At 40.6% G+C, this 26,632-nt stretch overlaps 1 protein-coding gene across 5 annotated transcripts in view; it reads left to right on the plus strand.

Moving 5' to 3' along the window:
• Positions 1-14,217: 14,217 nt before the first annotated feature.
• Psme4 (proteasome activator subunit 4) overlaps positions 14,218-26,632 on the plus strand; it is a 103,688-nt gene continuing 91,273 nt past the window's right edge. For 2 of the 5 annotated variants that reach the window (XM_008770467.4, XM_039092328.2), the window contains exon 1: positions 14,257-14,715. In XM_008770467.4, the coding sequence (XP_008768689.2) occupies positions 14,474-14,715 (242 nt within the window). In that variant the 5' untranslated portion in view covers positions 14,257-14,473. 5 annotated transcript variants of the gene reach the window in all.

Raw genomic sequence — 26,632 nt, forward strand, 5'->3', positions numbered from 1 at the left:
TCATATCTCATCACTAGTTCCTTCAGGAATACATTGTGATGAGAACTTTTTGGGATCAGCAGACATGTATACAAGTAAAGAACAAGTTACTATTTCAAGCAGAATATTTTGGAAGAGTTATGGCATAACCCATATTATCCTGATTGATAGTCTTTAATTTTTGCATGTTTCTAGGTCTCAAATGAAGACAGCAGTATCACAAATACCATTCTCTGAGAGAACATGATAAGAACAGAGAGGGTTGTCCCTGAGAAATTGAAAGTTCAAAGTACCAAACTTAGTTGGGAGTGGTAATGCACACCTCTAATGTCAGTGCTTGGAAGGCAGAGATAGGAGAATTGCTGTATATTTGAGGTCAGTTTAGGATATTGAGCAAGCCAACTCAGTCAGTCATGGTCTCAAGGGAGGGAGTGAGGATTGAAAAGAAAAAGACAACTAGACATTATAAAATGACTCCAGCCAGTTCTGAGTCTGAAGTGGGTTTATTTTTTTTCTAGTCTGCACATACAAAGAATATGTATGGTCAGTGGTCAGACCTAAGGTATAAACAAAGTAGTTAAGGAACAAAGCATAAACACAGTAGTTAAGGAACGAACAAGGCAATAAACAAAGTCCTGTGGTATTCAGGGATTCATCAAGATGATTAAGATCTTGAACCTACCTTCTTGTCCTAACCCAACATCAAATTCTTGACAATATCCTTGAAGTAGAACCAAGAGCTCTCCACCCTTTTTTTTAATTTCATAAGCAAGACTGCCTCTGTCTTAAGAATGCCTTCCTTATCCATTGTGGAATATGTATTATCTATAGTAATGCATTTCTGTCAAAGTTGGCAAGTCTCTGTGCAAAATCTTATCCATCATTGACTGCCAGCCTGTTAAATTAATGACTCTGTCTGGGGATCTATTTTTAGTTTTAAGCCATGTATTTTGGCTCCTGTTTTCACTGAGTCCTGCCTATACAATAGGGAGATGGCAAAATGCACAGAATCTTCCTGAAGACCATGGCTACAGGCTAAGCCCTTTCAGGTTCTCCCAAACTTGGCATGAAGATGCTGAGTTTGGAGTTGGTCCAGCTGGTTTTTCATCTTGGTTTTGTCCAGTATTTCCTCACTATGATGTTTGAGGATGGTAACGTATATGCTATGATGTTTACAACATGCAATTTGCCTTTTGATTTTTACTTTATAGGGGATTACAGTTACATGATTAAATGAATCTCAGAAAAGACTTTGAATTTTGGACTTTTAACATTGTTGAGACTGCTATAGACTATAGAGCCCTTTGAAGTTGAACTAAATGTATTTTGCATTATGCTATGTTTAAGTGTGGCCCCATAGACTCATATGGTCTTGACTTTGGAGGAAATGAAACAGGGATTTCTATCTTTCTTTTCTCCATCGCCCTTTCTCTCTTAGATAAAGGGAAGGTAGTTAAAAAATGGGAAAGATATAGAAATATAATAAGAATATTAGAAAAATATGGCTGGATTATTAAATCTACTCTTAAACCAAAAAATATTTTATAGCCATAATCTTACATTGGTAAAGATCTTTATATTTTGATGCAAAATTGAGATTATATTTTGTCACACTGGTACAGAATTTTGTATATTGATATAGAAATCAGGTTATTTTTGACACATTGGTATAGGTTCTTGGATATTTATACAAATTTAAGTTATTTTGATTCACATAATATATTTGTTTTAATGTTTATTTGAGGTTTTATACTTAAACAATTCTTAAAGATGCAATGTAAAGTCCTAGTCCTCTTAAAAGCTGCTATTACAGACTGTAAGGGATGATAAAAATACAAGTTACAAACTATTAGGGATGGTTAAAAAGTCCAAATTAATAGCCAGATAGTCAAACTCATGGTCATATTAGATACTAGTTTAATTAATTACAATAAAATTCAGATAGTAAATAGCTAAGAATAAATGGGATACCTTTAGTTATGATCTAGTCAGAGTAGAGCAAATGGCCAAGCTATATGGCCAAGGTATTTTGAATCTTAATCTCATCTTTGGGAACATGGGCCTGGGAGGTAGAACCAGGCAGGCCCAACTTCAACAGAGATGTCATTTGGTAGATTTCTCCTTTAGTGACTATGAAGTGTCCTTCCTCATCTCTTTTGATTAATTTTGGTTGAAAGTCTATTTTATTAGGTATTAGAATGGCAACTCTAGCTTGCTTCTTGGGTCCATTTGCTTGGAAAACCTGATTTTCCAGCTCTTTATTCTGAGGTAGTGTTTGTCTTTATTGCTGAGGTGTGTTTTTGGTATGCAGCAGAACACATCCACTCTGTTCACTTGTGTCTTTTTACTGGGGATTGAGTCCATTGATGTTCAGAGATGTTAAAGACCAGTGACTTTTAATTCCTGTTATTTTGATATTGGTTTTATTAGTGTGTGTGTGTGTGTGTGTGTGTGTGTGTGTGTGTGTTTCTCCTATTTTGTTTTGTTTTTCTCATGTAGAATTATTTTTCCTGTGTTTTCTTGGGTGTAGTTATTTTCCTTGGGTTGAAGTTTTCTTTCCAGTATTTTCTGTAGGGGTGGATTTGTGGATAGATATTGTTTAAATTTATTTTTGTCTTGAAATATTTTGCTTTCTCCATCTATAGTGATTGAGAGTTTTGCTGGATATGTCTAGACTGGTATCTGTGGTTTTCTTTTTTTTTTTTTTTTTTCTTTTTTCTTTTTTCCGGAGCTGGGGACCGAACCCAGGGCCTTGCGCTTGCTAGGCAAGCGCTCTACCACTGAGCTAAATCCCCAACCCCATCTGTGGTTTTCTAAAGGGTGCAAGATATCTGTCCTTCTAGCTCTGTTTAGAAGTTGGGCATAATTCTGATAGGCCTCCCTTTGTATGTTACCTGGCCTTTTTTCCTGGCAGCTTTTAATATTCTTTGTTATGTAGATTTAATGTTTTATATTATATTTTAGTATTGTATGGCAGGAAGACTTTCTTTTCTGATACAGTCTAATTGGTATTCTATAAGCTTTTGTAGGTTTGTGAGCATCTTTCTTTAGGTTGGGAACATGTTATTCTATGATTTTGTTGAAAATATTTTCTGGTCCTTGGAGCCGGGTTTCTTCAACTTTTTCTATTCCTATTATTTTAGGTTAGGTCTTTTCATGGTATCCCAGATTTCCTGTATATTTTGTGTCAGGAATTTTTTTAGATTTAACATTTTCTTTGACTGCTGTAGTGGCTATTCCTAGTTGTCAACTTGACTATATCTGGGATGAACTACAACCCAGAATTGGAAGGCTCACTTGTGATCCTGATCTTGAGGCTGGGAGATACAAGTTTCTGACCTGGGTCTTGGTATGGAGCTCTTGAGGCATTGAGTCTAAGGCAAGGAGATCTCTGAGTTCAAGGTCATCTGGGACCCAGGCATGGTGGCACACACCTTTAATCTGGTCTTCTGTTGGAGACCTATGTGAGAACATTGGAAGAAGGAAGATTCTCTCTTTTTTGCCTGCCTGCCTTATGGGACTGAGCCACTGCTAGATCCTTGAACTTCCATTCTCAGCTGCTGCTGACTATTGTTGGAGAGTAGGACTACAGCCTGAAGTCATCAATAAATTCCCTTACTGTATAGAGACTACCTAAAAGTTCTGTGACTCTAGAGAACCTTGACTAATACAATGGATATATCAGTTTCTTCTATTGCATTGTCTACACCTGAGATTCTCTTTTTTCTCTTGTATCCTGTTGGTGACACTTGCATCTGTTGTTTCTGTTTTCTTCTCTAGGTTTTCCACCTCTAGGATTCCCTCAGTTTGTGTTTTCTGTATTCCTTCTATTTTCTTTTTCAGGTCTTGAGCAGTTTTATTTACTTCTTTCACTTGTTTAATTGTATTTTTCTGTTATTTCTTTAAAGGATTTATTTTATCCTCTTCAAAGGCCTCTACCTGTTTCGTTGTATTTTCCTGTATTTCTCTAAGGGATTTATTAATTTCCTTTTTAAAGGCCTCTTTATAAGATTGGATTTAAGTTCACTTGCTTTTGAGTTTCTGTGATAGGATATCCAGGGCTTTCACTAGTAGGATAGCTGTTCCTGTTGTAGCTGGTATTGGGAGGGGGCCTAATCTTGATGATCTGATGTTTTGCAGGACTCTGTTAGGTATCCTTGGACTGGACAATGAAATTTAGGGTACTGTGAAAGTTTCCTAGCAGTTGAATGTGCCTGTGGTAACAGAGTAGCAAAAGGATTGGGGGAAGACAGGCAGAGATGTGGCCAGAGAATGGAGGTCTGGGGAGCATCATGACAATCAGGCCAGCTGACCATGCCCCCAGAGGACTTGGCAGGTGGGGAAATGTGTGTAGGAAGAGAATTTAACTTGTACAGTTCCAGATCAGCAGGTCTGATAAAGATGGGTGGGGAGGTGACAGGACAATGAAGATTTGTAGAGACAACTGACTGAGATGTAATATTTTTTAATGGTTGTCAGTGGAGAGGTAATAACTAATGTACAAAGAGGTTATCCACTTTTTTTAACATGTCGAGTCCACATATACATAAGTAGAACAGACTTTGATCATAGACAAAGAATGGCATTGTCTACATGAACAATTTGAATATCTACAGAGACTTTTACAATCACATATGACAATTGAAATGCTACTGCTTGTAATTTGGTTCTTTGTATTAAGCAGAATCTCTACAGAAAATTACAGATTTGTTAGAGGGAAATATATCAAAATCTTAATGTTATAGTGTGAATTATATATTCATTAATTCAACAAATATTTATTGTTTTCTGACTGCCAGGTTTAGGATTTTCAAGTCAACGAAACAGCATTTGTCCTCAACAATTCACTTCTAGGACTGGAGAGATGACTCAGTAACTGAGAGCACATTCACTTGTAGAGGTTTCAAGTTCAGTCCCAGCACTCACACCAGGTAGCTCAAATCTGCCTGGAATTCCTATTCCAGGAACTCCCAACACCTTTCTCTCACCTCCTTGAGCACGGTATTTGTATCCACATGCAAGCATGCATAAACACACATAGCACTTAATACATAATTAAAAATAAAGCTTTAAAAGAATAGATATCTTATATGTGCACATGTAAGTGCCTACATGTATTTGTATGTGCTATATGCATGCATGGTGCCTTAAAGGCCAGAAAAAGAAGTCAGATCTTCCTAAAGCTGGAGTTATAGACAGCTGTGAGGTCTTTAAATTGTATGCTGGAAATTGAACTCAGGTCCCCTTACTGGCTGAGCCATCTCTCCAGTACACACACACACACACACACACACACACACACACACGCACAGACTCAGAGGGATTAACACTTTTACAGGCACTTCTAGTTTTGTACTTTGACTTCTGTTGAATTACTTCCCCCACTCTACTCCTACCATAGGATTTAATTAGGTGATCATGGCTGGATATGTAGACCGGGATGGCTTGATGCAGAGGTAGAGAAATCTCCTGCCTCGGCCTCTGCCTCCTCGGCCTCTGCCTCTGCCTCTGCCTCTGCCTCTGCCTCTGCCTCTGCCTCTGCCTCTGCCTCTGCCTCTGCCTCTGCCTCTGCCTCTGCCTCTGCCTCTGCCTCTGCCTCTGCCTCTGCCTCTGCCTCTGCCTCTGCCTCTGCCTCTGCCTCTGCGAGTATGCACTACCATGCCCAGGTCTGCCATACTAGTCTTTTAAATGATTATTATTTTATCATTTTTGTTTTGGTTTTTCAAGACTGGGTTTCTCTGAGTATCCCTGGCTATCATGGAACTTGCTCTGTAGATCAGGTTGGTCTTGACTCAGAGCTCTGCCTGCTTCTGCCTTTCAAGTGCTGGGATTAAAGGATTGCACCACAATCACATGGCCAAGTGATTATTTTACCATGAAGTTTCTAGAGTCTCTGTTCCTGTCCATTTCAACATTAACAGAGAACTTGGTTTTCCCCCCTTAATTTCAAGTAAACAAAGCAAAACTCACACATGTTATGAATAAAATATAAATTTATCTGTATCCTAGAAATCCAAATATATTAAAATTTAGCATACAATATTAAAAGAATTTATGTGTATGTACCTGCATGAGTTTATGTACACTACATATATACAGGTGATCTCAGAGGGTATGAGTGCATCAGATATCTTGGAACTGGAATTATAGTAGGTTTTGAGAAGCCTAAGATTTGAACTTGAGTCTTTTACAAGAAGATTAACCATTGAGTCATATCTGCTATTGTTATAATCTGTTAAATATTCTAAAATAGGAGAGTGTATCCTCTAGTTAAGTAAAACAAAAGAATTGGCCTAGACTGTTTTTGTGAATAATGACTTAAGAAGAGAAATGACTAGAATTATCCAACTAGAAAACTATTGTATAACCCCTCTATATCACTTTGGGCCATATACTAAAGTGACTATCACAAAGATATTTGCACATCCACATTTATTTCTTCTATATTCACAATTTCAAGGAATTGAAATTAGCCTAGATATTATTAACAGATGAATGGATAACAAAATATGGTACATATATACCATCTTTTATGTGACATACATATGCATGGATGGGATTTTATCGAAATATAAAAAAAGATAAATTATGAAATTTTGAAATTCTGAAAATGGATGGATCTGGAAAATATTCTTAAAGACAAGCACTATAGATTCAGACTTAGTCAAATAATGCATGTTTCTTTTTACAAGTAGGGCCTAGCTCTTCATGTGTGTGTATATGTGTGCATATGTGTGTTTATATGTTCATGCAAGGTTATGAGTATGGTTTACAAGAAGATTAATCATTGAATCATATCTGCAGCCCTTATACATTTTTATATATGCATAAATTTTAAAGTACATAATATATAATATATAAAAATATAGTATGTAAATATATATCATTTCTGATTATCGTTGATTTATCAAGTTCACTGACTAGTGGGACAGGAAGAAATGAAATATTCCATTTTGTTGCTATTGTTACAATCTGTTAAATATTCCTAGGAAGGAAACCATGACATAGAGAAAAGAGGTTTTAAAGTGGCGTGGAAGGGCAATAGAACACATGTGACACGAAAGCAGAAAGGGGGATGGGTTTAAAGGGGCAGGGAGTTGAGTCCTTTAAGGGCAAAGGTATTGAAACGAGGTAGGTAACATAAATTGTGTTTGAAAATGCATCAATGAAACCTAATATTTGTGTGCATTTTGCTATGCAAGTCTGGAAACCTAAGTTGGATCCCTGGAATTCGTGTAAAAGGATAGAACCAACTCCCCAAAAGTTGTTTTCTCACTTTTATTTGAACACCATGTCATGAACACCATAACAGATACATAGCATATGTGTAAGAAAGTAAGAAAAAAAGAACAAAAATCTACCTGGGCTACAGGGTAGGTTCAAGCCCAGCCTGGCCAACTTAGTGAGGCTGTTTTATAGACAGTAAAAATGTCTGGAGATACAGACTAGTAGTGGGGTGGTGAAGCACATACTCACCCACCCAACTCACTCAGTCCTCAGTGTCACATACACACAGGAAACAACAAAGCACATACTGTCAGGACACAGTTCAAGAATGGAGTCATAGAGAATTCTGAGTACTTGTGAGAAAACTCTAAGAGATCAAGACAAAAGTCTTGCGACCTTAGTTTTTTAAAAATGGAATTGTTCTTGAAATATGTTTCCATGCTCTTCTGAGGTGTAGTGGATAGGAGTGGATTTACCTCAGCTGTTGTTATTCATGTGCCCTCTGGGAAAAAACATGGTTTTGCCACATGTGGCTTGTTGTTGTGACTGTACACGTCACTCAGGTGATTTCTTAACCTTCAAGGTATAAATTGTCTGATGCTCCGAATAAACTTGACTAGTGCCCAAGACTTTAGTCTGCCTCATTTTTAGACATACCATCTTTTGTTATTGCTGTTTCTGTTTGTTTTAAGACAGAATCTCACTCTGTAGTTACTGCTGGCCCAGGAGTATGTAGACCAGGCTGGCCTCAAACTCACAGAGATATTTATGCCTCTGCCTATGGAGTGCTAGGATTAAAGGTGTGGGTCGCTATGCCCCAAAACACCCTACTTTCTTGACTGATGTAGAATGAATGTAGAAAAAGCATGGAGTCACTTATGCTAAGTCCTTATCAAATCAGAACCAATAGGGGAATTTAAACCTAATTAAATTTTTGTCAGTACTTAACAGTACCAATTAGGCAAGAATAAAATGAGAGCCTGTTGTGGTAGTACATGCTTGAAAGCTCAGCACATTTGAGGAAACAGAGACAAGAGGATCAGGAATTAAAGATCAGCCTATGGTCATTCTGAGGTAAGTGAAATAGTGTCTTTAAAAGAGGGTGGAACAATGGCAAAAACAAGACCCTGCTAAGTTGAGTCAGGTTATACAGCAGTAATAATACAGTGGTTCAATACTATTCTTTTTAAAAAGATTTGTTCCCAAATAATTGCGGCATACTCAGGAGGCAGAGGCAGAAAGATCTCTGCCTCTGGTCTACTGAGTGAGTTCCAGGATATCCAGAACTACACAGAAAACCCTTGTGTTGAAAAAGAAACAAACAAAAATTATTAGCTGGTAAGATGACTTACTGGGTAAAGGCACTTGACACTAAACATGATCCCTGCCACCCACATGGTGGGAAAGACAAAACAGACTTCAACAAATGCAAAAAAAAAAAAAAAGAAAAGAAAGAAAGAAAGAAAGAAAGAAAGAAAGAAAGAAAGAAAAAGAAAAAGAAAAAAGAAACAAAACAAAAACACAAACAACAACAAAAAAAAAAAAACCGAAAAAGCAACATGTGCTGAGCCATTGTGAGAGCTAAAATTATGTTTTAAGTTTAAGTTACTGTGCTTAAGAGATCTATAAACAAAAATGCCTCTATCCTGTAAGTCCCACTTGCCCAAGGACAGATAAGTTCCAGGAATGTTGGGTGTGTTGGTCATGTAACATAATAAGCTGTGGTATTTTTGCTTCTGTAAACAAGCTTGGTTGCCCCAATTGTGTAAGATGTGACTGATCACACACAGACCGGGGTATGTAGGCAGGAAATACATACATCAGGATTTATGATTGCACCTGATTGGATGAAAGTGAGCTATATCCCTGTGGATTTGACCGTTATAAGCACTGGACTAATGTATTTCTAGGCTATTCTCTGGGACTGCTGGGTATAGATCTGCTGTCATTCTGTCCAGTGTTTTGTAGGGTTCAGGCGCCTGGGTGCTCTTCACAGCGATCTCTTGCCCGGCTAGGTTAGGGCGAGGGGGAGAGAACTCAGGCGGGGAGGGAGAACAGCTTCCACCGCCACCGCTGCGGGTTCTGCTCCTTTCAGCTGCTGCCAGCCACTTAGGTTGCCCAGGCCAGGCTAAGCTCGCAGCGGGACTAACTACCCGGCGAGGACGATTTCAGGAGAGCAGATCTCTTCCCCAAGCCGCACAGCTCTTATGACAGAAGCTCTCAGAAGATGGAGTAATTCCTGCACACCTTTAATTTTGAACACGACTCTTACAGTTTTTGGACCCGTCAGTGTCTAACCGCAGGTTTGGCCGGAGAGCTTGGGAAGACCTCATCTACATATTTGGAGGTGTGGTCCTGCTTCTAGGATTGTTCTCACCTGTGGAGGAGGGGTTTGGGGCCTTGTCCTGTGACTGATCTGTCTTGGGCCTATGTAACCTGTGTGTGATCACTCCTCACCTGTGGAGGAGGGACTTGAGTCATTGCCCTACAGGACTGGTCTGTCTCAAACCTCTCTACAGGGGTCTTTTGGGGGCGCAGCTACGTGAGGCCCTGATATTCTGGGAGACTGGGAATGCATCTGCAGTCCCTTTTAGAATCCCTGGGGATTCGACCTATCTCAACGAGGAATCAGGGTCCTTTCACTGCCCACCACCCCACAGTATTTAATAAAGCTTGCTTCAAATTTGGCTCAAAAATAGTGGTAGTGGTCTTGATCTGGCCTGGTGGGATCAGCACCGTCTCTCCAGTTTCTTTTCATTGCTTTGTCACCATTCTTAGTGCAGTTGCTGTCACACTGGTGTGTGTGTCAGACCAAGTTTACTGGGACTTTGAGGGCTGGGATTTTGGCTCATTAATTTTTCTGTTTTCTCCTTATCAGTCCTTTACTCTTCACTTACACTCCAACCATATGACATTTCAAACACACGACAGACTGATCACTTCTTCCCTCTGAAATACTGCAGTCTTAATAATCCCTACTCACTCTTCCTAAATATTTCGTATCTTTGTTTTTTGAAAGTTTTTTTAATTATGCGTATGTATGTGAGTGTGGGTGTGGGTCTGTGAACTTGTCACTACAGGTGCCTAGAGACTAGAGGCCCTGGACCAGCTGGAGATGGAGTTGCAAATGTTTGTAAGCAGCCTGCTTTGGATACTGAGAACCAAAATAATCCTTACAAGAACAGTGCATGTTTTAAAGTCACGAGCCATCTCTTCTGCTCCTTATTGCTTCTTGGGAATGAATATGCCTTGTAGTCCACCTCCTCTTTATCGCCCATCTTTAAATGTGGGCTGCCTTAGAGGTCTGTTACTTTCATACTTTTCTCATTCCTATATACTTATACACTTCATTTATATATCAGCTTAGAGTCCCTCCTCAACTCATGTATATTCACATACTCAATATACTTCCTTTGCCCAAAGCTATTCCTGCTTGTCTTTCTTGTGAAGGGTTTTTATTATCTACTCACTATTGTAAGATATTTGGTCACACTGTGAATCCTGAGATTGTATCATCCCTCCCCCCCTTTTTTTTCCCTAAGGAAAACACTTTGCAGTCCCAGTCCTTTATTTTATTTTTGTATATTAGGCCATGAATCCATATGGAATGGGCTCCAGCAGCTCAGGCTCTTTTCCATTAGTCTTCACGAAGTGTGCTTCTCTGGGTGGCACAGGCTGGGGCTTCCGCTGAACCCAGGTGCCCTTCTCTTTGGCTTTCTTTAAGCCGTCTCTGCTCTTCGAGTGCTTGATGTGCTCAATCCGCACATTGATCCTCTTGGCCAGCATCTTGCCCTTAACTTGCTTGTTTACAATGATGGCCACGGCATGCTGGGTGACATTGTAGACTCTTCCGGTTTTGCTGTGGTAACACTTATGGGACATTTCTTTTTGAACATTCCTTGATGTCTATAATATCACCTTTCTTGTAAACTCACATGCATGTGGCCAAAGGCACAACTCCATGCTCCCTAAAAAGTCTAGAGAACATGCTGAGTGCCTCTCCTCCTTCCCTTTGTGTTCATCATTTTGGTGAGCTACAGGAAGATACCTTCCTGTGTGATTTTCTGAAAAAGCTGTTTCTAGTTGAGGTATGGCTCAGCCTTAGCACAAACCTTTAATCTCTTTGGCTGGAATATAGATACCCTTTTAGTACACACCTTTAATCCCAAACAATGAGGATAAAGTTAGTTTGTAGAAATAAGCACCTATGTTTGAAAGTGGCATCTAATTGAGCGGCATACAAAGTGATAAATCAGAGAAAGATTTGACAGAATAGGATATGCCCAACTCTCATGAGAAGAGAGAGGAAAGGGAAGCTGCTTAAGAGAGCAGTGCAGAGAGAGAAAGAAGAGAGGAAGGAGGCAGCTTTGCTGGGACAGTTTTACAAAGATAGATTACAAGGAGTGAACAAGCTGGACACAGTTGAAGACAGAACAAGCCAGAGAATGAGAGAGAGCCTGTAGATTAGAACAGATTGGAAGAGTTAGTTTAAGTCCAAACAGAGGGATTCAGGAGAAGCTGAGAGAGAAGTCAGATTGAATCAATCAGTTTAGAGGGGAGTTTGAACCAGAAAAGCTGAATTGAACCAGCCGGCCAGAATTGGGAAAGAACTAGAAAAGGTAAACTTATTCAGCAATAAATCTCAGAGGCAGAAAACATTCTAGGCCTAGAATAGATTGTATGGAGGCTAGAAGCTTCCAGAACTAGGCCTAGGTTAGCAGACTGAGGCAGTAAGTTTTGGAAACAATTTTATCAGGTGAAAAAAGATACTTTTATAACCTATCTTCCCAAGCTACACTTACGGCATCATGCTATCTTGTTTTTCTCTTTTACTCTCCACTTTCAAATACTAAGCCCAGACCACTCTGCTGAAATACCTCTCGATTTCACTGAACATCGGTTCTTTAGTATCCTTTTTGTGGGTGGCATCTATATAGACCAGGGTGACCTTGAAATTGTGGTTACGCATCTCTGCCTTTCCAGTGCTAGAATTACTGTTATGCATGACACCTGGCCTAATATGTCATCTTTTAAAAGGGTCCTCCAGTTTTCAATCTTATCTGTACAAATGCAGTTTTCACACAAAGCCAGAGAGGTTCTTTAAAAATGGAAATGTTGGGCTCAGTTAGTAAAGGCACCTGCAGCCAAGCCTGAGGATCTGAGTTCAACTTCCAGGCACCACAAAGTAAAGGAAATAATTGTTGTAAAAAAATATTTTTTTAAAAAAAAAATCCTGGCATGAGTTTTTTTTTCTGACTTAGACCATTTAAGTTCCTGGATGAAAGACATATATAGCCTTATATTTTTAAATATGCCTTAGGCTGTACAATAGCTGGACAACTGCCTACCCTCCATACTGTTAGAATCTTACCTTTCTACTGATAACTTCAAGTTACTTCTTGCTAACTTCTGTCTGGGCTGCTTTTAACTCCAGTTGGCCAGCTCACATGGCCACATTTTTTATGGCTCAGCTATTCTGTTGTGACTCTCCTTCCCCCTCCTGTGTGCTTCTTCTTCCACAGAGGTTCCTTTCTGCTACTCCTCCTTCCTCTTCCTCCAGGCACCAAGCCCAGAAAACCTAAACCCCACCTATATCTCTTCCCCCCAGCTACTGTCTGCTGGCAACTTTATTTACCAATCAGAACTAACTAGGGGCAGTGTCCCTCAGAGTCTTACCTGCAGACTGTCTTGTCTTTGGGGCAAACAGTTTTAGGGGACCTAAATTAGCACTAAAATACAAATGACATTAGGCCAACCCACTACAAATTCCTGTAAGTCATTCAGCATGTGCACATAGAAAGAAATAAATGTAGTATAAAACATTTTAATGTGAAAATTTGTCAGGTGTGGTACATACCAGAAATGGCAGGGTTGCCCAAGGTTCAAGGTCAGTTTGGTTTACATAGTATTTGCAGCTCTTAGGTTTATGGTTTAAACATTTTCTTTTGAGATGGTGACTCTTTGTAAAATATTTTCTTGAAGTCCTAGGGTTGTGACTCAGCTTAGGAAAGTGGGCTACCACTAGTGAAACTCATAGACCAGCTGGCAATCCTTTCAATCCTTTTTTCTCTTTCTTTCTTTCTCCCTTCCTCTCTTTCTTTCTTTCTTTTTTAGCTCACTTTGGCTTTAAACTCACAACCCTCCTGATTTTGAGTTCCCAAATGATGTCCTCTCTTGAAAATTTCTTGTTACTTTTAAGATCAATCTCGACTCTCCAGCATTTACTGAATAGTCTCAATAAATATATTCACTCCCTTCTGACAAGCAATCTTTAACTAGCCTGAATCTTGAATTACCAGAAAACAAGCTGGCAGCCTCAGTCTTATCTGTCAGCTGACAGATATATCTTCTTCCTTTCTTAATCGAAATAGCATTGCACTCAACCTTACAGATTATTTTAAAAATAACTTCTAGGGAAGTGATATACCTTCATTTAGAATTCCCAGATATCTTGGTACTTATCCAGTATTTACCAATTCATTGTCTTGTAATTTATTAGTTTGTAGCTCAGCAAGCCTCTAAGTACTTAAGGGCAGAACTAGGCGTTCTTAAACTTACTACGGGATCTAAAATGAGAGGATGACACACAAAGTATAGTATTTGTTGAGTAACTCTTTTGGAGTGAGGGGGGCCAGAAAGGTGGGAGCTAAAAGGGACTGAGGAACACAGGGTACTATAGTGTATGCAGATTATTCCATAAACTTTTTTTTTTTTTTAAGATAGTGTCTTATGTTGCCAGATCTTCTGAAACTCAGTACCAAGCGGAGGTTGGCCTAGAACTCTTTTTGCTCATACTGCCTCGCTGTCCACACCCCCGCAACCCTCCTCCAGCGTGAACGGGTATCTTGCTGGATCCTGCAGGAGAAGCGTGTGGGGAGTGTCTCTGGTTCCTCGCGGGCAGCCTCGCGTGGAAACCACAGCCGCTGACACCAAACTCAGCTGTCGGGGAGAAAGCCGCTGGGTCACCTCCTCGCCTCTTTCCTGGTTCCGCCCCGCCCCGCCCCGCCCCGGAAGTGACTTGAGGCCCCTCCGGAACCTCCCGGCCCAGCGGCTGCAGCGTCACCAGACGAGCCGGAGCGGTCCCGGCAGAGCAGCCGCTGCCACCGCCAACGAACCGGGTGCCGCGCGGGGTCCAGCAGCGCGCCGGGCAGCCGGGGCGGGGGGTGGGGGGCCCCAGCGGTCGGGCCGAGGGCGAGGCGACGCAGAGGAGGCTGAGCCCGCAGCGGGGCGGGGGCCGAGGGGGCGGGCCGGGGGCGGCCCCGGGCTAATGGAGGCTCCGGAGCGGGCGGGTGGCGGGGAGCCCCCCGAGCCTGGCGGGCGGCCGGTACTGGGCCCGCGGGCCTTCGTCCCGCAGAAAGAGATCGTGTACAACAAGCTTCTGCCCTACGCCGAGCGGCTGGACGCCGAGTCCGACTTGCAGCTGGCGCAGATCAAGAGCAACCTGGGCCGGGCAGTGCAGCTCCAGGAGCTGTGGCCGGGCGGCCTCTTCTGGACGCGGAAACTCTCCACGTAAGTGGGCTGAAGCTGTCGGAGGGCCGGGCTCTTTGTCTGCGCTGCCGCTGCTCAACTTTGTCCTGTCCAGGCTGCGCTGGCCTGGTGCAGGGTTCTAGGGGCGCGGCCAAGCCGGGGGTGGGGGGGTGGGGGGGCGCTCAGTCTCCTGGTTGGTTTCTGTGGGACCTCTGGGTCCTGCTGTTCGCCTCTCAGGATCAGCGTTCCGGTCCTTTTTCTCTTCACCTGCCAGGCTCTGGGGAGCCACCGGCGTCCCCGGGTACAGGGACGAGTGGCTTCCATTGGTTCTCCCTGGGGTTCTTGCGCGTGGAGCTGCGGGATAGAGAGGTCCGGTCTTTGGGGAAGCGAATCCTGTCCTCGCTTCTGTGCTTCCTCTGGATTTTTCTTCCTTGTTGATCCACGCCTTTTCGCTTCTCACCGTAGGAAGGAGGATGTAGGGACAGTAAGAGATGTGTGTGTTTTTCTGTGTTACTGTTTCTTGTGGGACTGGGGTTGCTCTTCTGGCTTCCTGGATTTAATTGAAACGATTCGTTTTAAATGGGCAGTCAGCGCATTCTCGGATTGAGTAGACGTTGATGTTGAGAATGTTGTCTTAGAATTCTAGGAAAGTATATGTTCCTGTTGTGACATTTCCTTGGCCAAGACCTAGCTGATTCTAAGGCAAATAGTGAAGAGTGCTGTTAGATTGTCCCGGACTTTGTTGGCCAAACTGTGCAGTTTTGAGTTGGTTAGATGAATGTTAACGACATTAACCTCAACTTTAGGGGTTCTTTTGTTTTCTGCACACACTAGCGGCAAATTACCGTGTCAGTGGAATTAGAGCTGGGGAAAAGTAATGCTGGAGCAAAAAGTTTGGAGAGGTCATTTGCTCTATGTGCACCTTTACTTTGGCAGAATTTTTTATATAAGATTTTTGCTGTTTTGTTTGGTGCGTTACATATAATTTGGTAAGGCTATGTTTATGCATATGGTTACCGATGAGTGATTGCACAGGACATGTCATTTGTGTTTACCAGGATCTGCTGAGTGAACTGGGTGATGACTCAGGGTTTTATAATGCAATAGTCGGCTGTATCTCTTTATGGGACAATTCTTATGTGCTAATTATTGCGGCGCCTTTGACAAGTTTTTTGAACTCTCCAACGGAAAGGGTGAAAATAGCTCTTTTACTTAAAAGATGCAAAACTAAAGCATTTAATTTGTCTTTCTTATAGTGACCATAAAATGTTAAGATTAGCCGCTCTTTTGACTGGATTATAAAGAAGTTTGTGATATTTAGGATCCATAAAAGTGTAGTACAGTGTTATCAAAGAAAACCCACTTTTTAAAGGACTAAAATTGAGATACTTTTTTGTGTGTTCTCCGTAGGTGTTTGTGTATCTTGGGCACAGTAAAAATAAAATTTGTTAGTTTGATAGCCTTGCCAAAGAATATTGTTTATATGGAATATATGCAACCTTTTTTTGCTGTACAATATATGTTTATGTCAATGTGTGAAGACATCCAGCCTGGATTTGTGAGTAGAGTTAAATGTTTACTTTTTAATTTCTGGTTAATGAATTTGTTAAATTAGCACTAGGCTTTGTTGCTGTTTAGATGGCTTAAGGGTGGTGACTCGTTTTATGTAGATAACCAGCAAGAAGTGCTATCATGTAGAATTTAATTTTGGAATAGTTAAATACTGAAAACTCATTCTTGGAATTGCATTGCCATGTGACATTTTTAATTTGATAGGGCACACTGTGATCTTGGGTGTGTTTCTTCTCTGAGACTATTAAGGTGACCTGTTTGTTTATAGTTGTGTCACCCTCTTCCCCATTTTTAAAAGCCTAGTGTTTTGCTTAACATCTACAAAATCCTCAAGTGATCATATTTGCTATGTCCTAGAAGAAATGTAGTAGTAGATTTCATTTTTTGCCAACAATTCTGAAGAAGTGAAAAGGTTATTTATCATGTCCTTCTGTTTGCTTGTGAATGAAATGGGAATGTTTCCTGGGAACTATTTTTTCTCTGATATTATTTTAATATTTATTAAAGATTAAAAATGGGCTTCGTGTAAAGGAGTTATGACACCCCCTCCCCCAAGGTTTTAGGTAGGCTAGGCTGCAGATTATGGACTTACCAGCATGAGACACCATGGTTGGCTTACTTTTATTTTTGAGACAGGATCTCTAGTTGCCTCAGACCTGTTTCAAACTTGCTGGTCTTAACTTCTGACTCCTGCCTTCACCTCCCAAAAGCCAGCCAGCAGTTAATCATTTAGAAATAGCAAATTTTCCTTTTAACTGGTTCTTTGTGCCAGAACCTCACTTTTGGTTCTCAGTTTTTTAAATGCAAAACCTTTTGCTTTACACATTTTCAATTTTTTTTTTTGCTCTATTATTATTGTGTATATGTAGGGGTAGTCAGAGTGCAACTGTAAGGAACAGTTCTCTCCTGCTCTTTTACTGTGGCTTTCAGGGATCAAAGTCAGGTCTTTAGAATTGCTTGCCAAATGGCTTTTGCCTGCGGAACAAACTTGTTGATGCTAAACATTTTTATTATGGAAAATATCAAGAAACATTTATATTATGGAAAATATGGAGAAGAGAACAGTAATATAATGAACATCACTTATCACCTATAGTGAGTTGCAAAATTTGTGATTGATTTTACTTCTGAGTTCTCCCTCTATCTGCATTACTTTGTCTAAGGTTTACTATAGTCAGACCTCATGGGCAGAATACTTTTAAAGGTTGATTAGTGTGTTTGTCTTGCTAAATGTGCACTTGTGCCATTTACTTGCTGGAATAAGTCAGTAAGTGAAGATATACCATATGGACTTTAGGGCTTGAAGTCAGGGTATCAGGCTGGGTAGCAAATGTCTCACAAGTCTAAAAAGGGTTTCTTAATGAAGTCTAATGAAGTCTAAAAAAAGTTTCATGCTGAAACTTTTATCCTTTTAGAGATTAGACACAGTTCAAGGAAAACAAGTATGGCATGGTATTACTTCTGTTTTAAAAAATGAAAACATTGAGACAGATAGGTTAACACAATATAGTAAAAGTAGCATCCAATCTTTTTCCTTTTTTTTTTTTTTTTTTTTTGGTTCTTTTAAAGGATTAGGAAGTGTCTTTGGTTTGTGAGACATATCAGTGAAAGATTTCTGTCTTCAGGATGTTCCAATATGCTGTTTCTCTTAGTGTCCCAGTTTTTTGTTGTTTCTGTTGTTCAGGACACACCAGTAAAGGAAATTTTTTCTACCAAAAATTTGGTGAGAAAATATGATTTCTAAATGTAGCGTTTTAAATATATGTATTTAACACCTGTATTGAGGCATCAAGAAAGGCAGTCAGTAAACCACAGATAGTGCCATTAGAAGGCCTGAAGCCTGGATGTCACTTGTGCGAGACATACTGTCTGTTTTTGCTGCAGGATTTTAGAATATCATTGTATGTGAAATGCACACCCAGTTGTGGTCCCCCCCCCCACACACACATAGTGCTGGTTCTGAGACTCATTCACAAACTAAGCAAGTACCTCCACCCTGAAGTACATGCTGAGTAGTGGTCTTCTGTCCATAATCTTACAGAGTGTGAGACACATTACCCTACTGTGAATAAACAAACGAATGAATGAATAAATACTGAGAGGTGCTTTTCAATAAACTAAACTTCAGAAACCATTTTTCTAATTGTCAACTTTCTGTTAAGTGAGATTCATTTGTAGTGACTCTTGTTAATAAAAAATTTTACTATATTTTCTTCACTGAAACTTATAGAAAGCCAGTTAAGGCCTTATTTTGCACAAGCAGCAGTAGCAAACAAAGCCCCTGTATGGTTTAGTACTGGAATGGGATATTAAAGAAACACATAGCGTGTGGATTCCCTTTTGGAGTCTTGGTTTGGCTTATTTCCATATTTCATCTCTCCCCAGCCTTTTTCTTTTGATCTCCTTCTTATGCTTTTCTGTGCTTATCTCCCCTCGTCTACTTTGAGATTTATTTTTACCCCTGCAGCCTTCTATGCCCAGTATTTAGGAGAGAGGTACTCATTAGTACTAGAATTAGTCTTTTGTTTTCTGTAACCTAAAGCATTAGCAAAAAAAAATATTCTTTTCTTTTAAAGATTTATTTATTTTATGTATATGAGTACACTGTAGCTGTTTTCAGACACACCAGAAGAGGGCATCAGATCCCATTACAGATGGTTGTGAGCCACCATGTGGTTGCTGGGAATTGAACTCAGGACCTTTAGAAGAGCAATCAGTGCTCCTAACCACTGAGCCATTTCTCCAGCCCAACAAAAATATTCTTAATGTTATGTTTAAAATTTAAAAAGTGAATTGTAATTTAGATCCATTTAATATTGAGCTCACAAGAAAGTATATCTTTAACCAAAAATTGGGTACTGGGCCCAGGGCCTTCTACATACATGTTATTTGGGCTTTCTTTTACTCAACTACAGATCCTAAGACTTTTGTTTTAAAATTAATCTATCATAGTTTTTTTACTTGTATTTAAAGTTTACTTATTAAAAAATTATAGTAGTATCACTAAAATTGTTAACTTAGCTGTATACTATAGCTGTTTTTAGACACACCAGAAGAGGGGATCAGATCGCATTACAGATGGTTGTGGTCCACTATGTGGTTGCGGGGAATTGAAGTCAATCTCTGGAAGAGCAGTCAGTGTTCTTAAACACTGAGCCATCTTTCCAGCCGAATATATACTTAAAAAAGAAAAAATCCTTTTGGGGAGTAAAGATTTATTTTGTCTTACAAAAAATCTTCATAGAGATTTTAGGGTTTCATGGCAGGAAAGATGAGGAAGCAGGAGCTCATTGTCCTTTGTGTCACTTGTGGATTGCCGTTGCTGCTGTGAAATGGGTGTGAGAATAGTATTCTATAAACAAGATTTGTTGCAAATGTTTCACCATCTCCCCTTGTTGACCATCCAAAGGAATGACTATGTTAGCAATCTGGACTGGTTTCATTAGGTGTTTAGTGGTTTTGTTTTGTTTTGTTTTGTCTTGTCAACAATGAAGTGTAGACATTTTCTACAGCAAGACATTTTAGAAACATAAACATAGATACATATTTTTTCTTATTTCTCCACTTGAATGGATTTCATGATTTTTGGAAAATTCATTTTAAAAAATAATTTATTTTTATTTTATCTGCATTGGTGATTTTCCTACATGTTCGTCTGTATGAAGATTTCAGATGCCCTGGAACTGAAGTTACAGACATTGGTTAGCTGCCATGTGGTTCTAGGAATTGAACCCTGATCTTCTGAAAAGGCAGCCAGTGTTCTTAACTTCTGACCCACCTCTCTAGCCCTGTTTTGGTAGATTTAGAGTGAATGGATTGATTTACTTTTGCAGTGAGTAAATGGAGCCTGCTAGGCAAGTATCACTGAGTTACACCTCTAAATCTCTGAAAGAGCTTTGTATAGTTTGTGTTCTGAAGGCAAATTGAATACTTGCAGAGGTGCCAGCAAACAATGACAACTTCTTGTTAGCATGTAGCAGATGGAGTTCCCAGATGTAAGCAGGAAAAAGTTACCTTGTAAAAGAAGCTGGATAGGTACTTTTTTTGATACACTATTGTAGCTCAGGAGAAGCGAGAAGCCTAGGACTCGGAAGTAAGGTAAAAGGATGTAGTTCTTTATTTGCCCAGTAGATGGCGACATAGGATCACATTCCCAGAACAGTCATTCCTCACTAACCTCCGGCCTGGCCCATAGTCGTGTGGGCGCGTCAGATAAGGACAACATGTCCTTCTGCTTGCTGGAACTCCTGCTGCATGAACTCCTCTGGGTCGGTGGACTCAGTGACTCTGGGTAAATAGGTCGTTTCTCAGAGTGACCGCATCTCTTTAGGACTCTGGGAGCAAATGCTTTGCGGTGGCCACTACTTTTGGCCAAGCTTATTTGGGGCGTATACATTTCTCCCTCAGGGCACATTCTTATGGAGCTCACACACACATACTTACAGCGGTCCCTTATGCAGGGTGATTCTTAAATGTTCCATTTTATTTTTCATTGTATTCCTTACAATAAAGTCAAGTTTTATTCCTCAGCTGTACAGGAACTCACCCTTTAACAGCCATCCTTCTGCTTCAGCCCCTTGAGGGTTTTGTGTGCTCTGTTATTAATCCATATCTTCAACCCAAAAACTATTTTAAGGCCTTTTTACTTTTGTGTTTGTGTTGAGATGAGGGTGGCTCCCCAAGAGGTTGGAAGTCAAAGGTCTATTTTCAGCTCTTCCTCGTAAGCTCCAGAGATCAAACTTAGCTAGCCCATCAGGCTTGGTATCCCACCTCCTTTATCTACTGAGTTATCTCCCTGGCCCACTCTTTTTTTTTTTTCCTTTCTTTTTTTCGGAGCTAGGGACCGAACCCAGGGCCTTGCGCTTGCTAGGCAAGCGCTCTACCACTGAGCTAAATCCCCAACCCCTGGCCTACTCTTTTTAAAATGGGGGCTAGTTGGAACTTTGATATACATATTCATTGCATCATCTAATTTCCAAATAATAGGATGAAAAGATGAGAAAATAATCATTAAGGCACGTTAGTAACTCAAGATGGACTGTTAATGACTAGATTTTATATAGATGTATTCTATATTATGATACATTTGGTGGTAGCTAATAGGTTTTGTTGGTGGTGGTGCTATTTGAGACAGGGTCCTAATATACAGCTCAGGCTGTCCTTGAGCTCGATATGTATTCATGCTGAATCTCTTTTTTAGATAAGATCTCTGGAGTCTCCCACTGGCCTGCACAGGTGATGCAGTCCTTGAACTCTTGATTCTTTTGGTCTGTCCCCCTAAGATTACAGGTGGACCCCACTGTGCCCCTTTGCTATCCCACTTATCTTTGTTTTTCCTCTGGATTTAAACCTAGAACATCATGCATGTTAGGCAAGTGTCCCTACCCAGCTTTTCTTAAACATTCTAAAAAGATTTATTTTATTTGTATAAATGTTTACCTGTATGAATGAGTTCCTGGTAACCACAAAAAGTGTCAGATCTCCTAGAACTGTAGTTGTTAGCAGCTGTGAATTACTGTGTGGCAGCTGGTAACTGAACCCGGGTCTTTTGCAAAAGCAGCTAGTGCTCTTAACCACTGAGCCATCTCTCCAGACTCCTTTTTATTTGTATTTTGAGCCAGCATCTCACTGAACTGCCAGACTTTCTTTGTACTTATTCTACAGTTCTGCCTAGTCTTGACCTTGAAGTCCGTCTTCCTCAGCTCTCAGGTTTACATACAGCCCTGTGGAGGCCCTGCTTCAGAAATCTGTTCTGTATGACTCAATTTAGTGTTCATTGCTTTTCACCTTCCAGTGAATTGGAGAGTTGTGGTTTGAAGATGTTTGGCCCATAGGGAGTGGTACTATTAGGAGGTATGTTCTTGTTGGAGGAAGTGTGTCACTGTGGGGGTGGGCTTTGAAGTTCTGCCCATTGTGGAAGAGTCAGTCTTCTGTTTGCCTTTGGAACAAGATGTAGAACTCTCAGCTCCTCAAGTGCCATGCCTCTCCGGTATGAAGATAATGGACTGAACCTCAGAACCAGTAAGCCAGCTCCAATTAAATGTTGTCCTTTATAAGAGTTGGCTTGGTCATGGTGTCTATTTATAGACAAAAGTTAATCCTTTATTTAAATGTGACTTAAACTTGATCAGATCCATCAGTTATTTGATAAACCAGGAATCTGAACCAAGTTCCTGTGTGTTTTCTCCTGGTATTGTTGCCTGTCTTAGCTGCTCTGGTTGGAGGTTTGTTTGAGCACAGCCTAAGCTAACATTGAGACCATATCTTAAAAATAAATAAGTAAATAAATAAGAGACAGGTGTATTGGTATTAAAGCCTAGCACTTGAAGGCAGAGGCAAGTAGATCTCAATGAGTTTGAAGCTATCTGGTCTATCTGAGTTCTAGGCCAGCCAAGACTGTATAATAAGACCCTGTCTCAACAACAAAAAACATACAAAAGAAAACAACAACAACAAAATATCCAGACAGTGAAACAAGGGACTGAAAAAGTGGTTCAGTGATTGAGTATGGTTCCCAGCACCCCCATCAGTTAGATCACAACCATCCATAGCTCTGGTTCTAAGGGAACTCATGCCCTCTTCTGAATCCCCTTCTTTCCTCTCCTCCCCTCCCAACTTGTGTCTCTCTCGTTGTGGAATAAATGTCCTCCCAGCCCAGACTTTTAGTGAACTTTGGAGCTAAAAGGAATTTTACAGACCTTAGGGTCTATAAACTCATTTTAAATGAACACATTGTGATACTGTGCTGGCCTGTATGTGGGACTTTCTCTACCCACTTAGGAAATTAGGCACTGTACTCCCCTGCTGTGATGTGGTCTGTTAGGGGAGAGGTGATCCATCTCCCCACCCCATGCAGTTGGGAGAGCTGACCCTAGGGTCATGAAATTGAGAGAGGTAGTTCTGCCCCCCTCATTGTCTGTAACACACAGGAGCGTGGGCTCTATACCTCCTCTGGGTAGCACAGTAGAGCTGTCTTTCATGAAGGGGACGAAGGTGAGCCAGTCTGTGAGCTTGGGAGAGTGGGCCCCATTCCTTAACTAGGCAGCCTAGTGGAGTTGGCTCTGGAAGTGTGGGTGCAGGTGAGCTGGCCCCAAGCACATGAGAACAGGAGATGTCCACATTGGGTAGCCTAGCCAGAGCAGTGCTAGAATATATGCCCTGGTAGTGCAGGTAAGGAAGAGCCAGCAATTTTGACCAGCTCAGCTGCCACCAAGGCCTGCCTCTAGTACTCTGAATTGACCCATCCAAAATCTTTATCATCTACAAATGATTGAGATGTGGAAAGGGCAGAATTGTCATGGCACAGGGTAATAATAGGATAACTGAGAGGAGTCTTGATTAGGAGCCCATATTGATGGTGTCATAGAAGCCAGAGTCTCTAACCAGACCAATGACTCATTGCAATGTACATTTGCTAGTGAAGATGTGTGAACAGAGGAATATATTGTGGGACACACTGACACACCACAACTTCCATGGTGAAATGTTTTCTATGCTTTGTTTTTGTTGTAGTTGTCTGCGTGTTTTATTTTCATAGGGAGGTTGCAAGGGGACAGGGAGATGAGTAGGACTGAGGTGCATGATGTGAAACACCCAAAGAATTGATTTAAAAGGTAAAAAAGAAAGGAAGGAAGGAAGGAGGGAGGGAAGGAAGGAAGGAAGGAAGGAAGGAAGGAAGGAAGGAAGGAAGAAAAATAAATTAATTAGGCATGGTGGCACATACCTTTAATCTCAGCACTTGGAAAGCAAAGCAGGGAGGATCTTTGAGTTCAAGGTCAGCCTGTTCTGTGGAAGGACAGTCAGAGCTGCACAAGAAACCATATTTCCAAAGGAAGAAAGAGAAAAAGAGAAAGAAGTTAAGTAGAAAGAAGTTCTTTGGGTATGGTAGTTTAGGTAGTTTGAGAACAGGTTGGGCTGTATAGAAACTCAAAGGCTAGCCTCAGCTATTGAATTGGGGAATTTTGATAATTAAGAACCCACCAAACAAGCAAACATGGGCTGTGAGGTTTGACTTTGGGGCCAGGACTGCTACAGCACATGGAACACGAAGGACTTCTGTAATGCTGGTGTGCACATCAGCCTACAGTGGTGAGCCTCAGATCTTTCCCTGCAGCACGGGCCTGTTGTTTTTTGTGGTGGGGCAAGTGCTGTCTTGGAATGCTGTAGACAGTGATATCTGACAGGGCACTAATCAGTCCCCAGCTCACAGCCTCTTTGCTACTGGCATGACAGTTTTGTTTTTTCTGTTCTTAGCTCATATAGTCATCAATTACTGATTGAGTTACAAGAATACAAGAAATAAAAATAAAGTTACAATTTAATATCTGTAACATGAAACGTCTTAGAAGAGAGTATTGGTAGAATGCTGAGTGAGTGGCACAGATGTTGTGTTACACACTATAAAGGTCTTACTATGCCAGTAACCAGCAGAGTGCTGTTTAGTCTCTATTTCCCTTAATTCTCCTAAACACCCTTAGGACTATTCATGAATTTAATTTTTTATTTATTATTTTATTTTATTTTATTTTATTGGTGTTGTTCCATATTGCCCCTGAAAGAATGAGGCTTACTCAGACTGTTTGGGATGCTGTAAGTTCCATAAATGGGATGATGTTAGAGCAAATATTTCTTTCTTCCTGTTCTGGAGGTTGAAATTCAAGGTCTTGGTGATGTCATGGATGGGCTCTGGTGGGATTAAGGTAGGATTTTTAATTGAGTAAAGTGAACTTCAGAAAATGTCTTTTAATTTGGGGGATTTTAATGTGGGGAAATGGGTGAATGGGTAAATGGGCCATATAAATATGAAAATTTATATTCAGGAGCATCAAACTGAAATGATTAACTTTTGATGCAGTATCCCTCGAGGCTGTTTGTTATTTATTCTTATGTTTCCATTGCCTGATGCACATAAATAACATCCAATAAAGCATTTCAAGAAATTGTTTCCTGCAATTTTTTTAGAGTGCTTGCATAGAACGCACAAAATTTTTAGTTCTTGCTCTAGAGCAAAGTAAAACAGGGCATCACAGTATATGTCTGTAATCCCAGGACTCTTCCTGGTTGGAAGAAGAGATTTCTTTTATCCATAGTTCAAGAGAGAAATAACTAGAAAAGAAGAGTAGCATTAAGGTCAATTTTGCTGAGTAGTATTTTAGAAGCTGTCTTTTAGAACCAGTTTGTTTACTGTGACCAACTTTTATTGTTAGTTTGAGGGCTTTTTTTCGTGGGAGGTTTTCAATTTTGCTCTGTAGCCCAGTTTAGCCTTGCTCAAAAGCTCCTGTCTCATCTTTCCAAGTGCTAAGACTCCTGTGTTCATAAGCTCGTGCTACCATGCCAGGTCTCCGTGTTACTTAGGAGCTACTACTAGTTTTCTTTGTTTTTGAAACAGTCTTAGTTTTATCCTGGACTGCGCTCAGAAGTCGTCTTCCCCCAACTGAGCCCTAACATAACACTTTGACACCATAGATTAACATCACTTATTCTTTAAAATGGCTTCTTGGCTGTTTAGTGGTTCTTCGTATTTTGGACAAGGTCTTCTATAGCTCACGAATGAAAAAAAAAAAAAAGAAAAGAAAAGAAATAAAAAGGAAAGAAAAGGGGCTGGAGAGATGGCTCAGCGGTTAAGAGCACTAACTGCTCTTCCAGAGGTCCTGAGTTCAATTCCCAGCAACCACATGGTGGCTCACAACCATCTGTAATGAGATCTGATGCTCTCTTCTGGTGTGTATGAAGACAGCTACAGTGTACTCATATATAATAAATAAATCTTAAAAAAAAAAGGGAAAGAAAAGGATATGACTGTTCCTAGGTATGGTGGAGGAGAAAGTTTATTGTAGATATAAGGAATAGCCAGAGGCAAGAACATCTAGGAGAGTCCTGGGTGGTCATAACCCTCCCTGAACCATGTGGAGAGAGGAGGAGGGGAACCAAACACAGCAATTAGAAGGTCAAAGGTACAAAACAGAGCAAGTAACCAAAATGTCTGGATTATATTGGGAAGAGCATCTGGGAGAATGGCATCCCAGGCCTTGGGTTGGAGGGTTCAGAGTAGAGGTTGGGATGTGCCAGCCACTCTGTAAGGACTAAGGGATGCTGTGAGAGTCTGGAAGCCAGGTCCATTTTGGCATGTTAAATAGACCTCTCAGCTGCTTGTCTGGGTGTGTAACTTCACATCTCATAGGCTGGCCTCCAATCTGTTGAGTAGCTGAGGATGACGTTGAATTCCTGATCCTTTTTACTCTATTTCATAAGTGTTAGAGTTACACAGTATGCTCCCACACCTAGTATGTTTCGGCTACTTTTGCTTAACATAATGTGCAATTTATGTACATCTTGGTACATGTATTCATTGTATGCACACTGTTGTGGAATTTCTGGGTCATTGAAG

The sequence above is a fragment of the Rattus norvegicus genome, chromosome 14, assembly GCF_036323735.1.
Source record: "Rattus norvegicus strain BN/NHsdMcwi chromosome 14, GRCr8, whole genome shotgun sequence".
Lineage (NCBI taxonomy): Eukaryota > Metazoa > Chordata > Mammalia > Rodentia > Muridae > Rattus > Rattus norvegicus.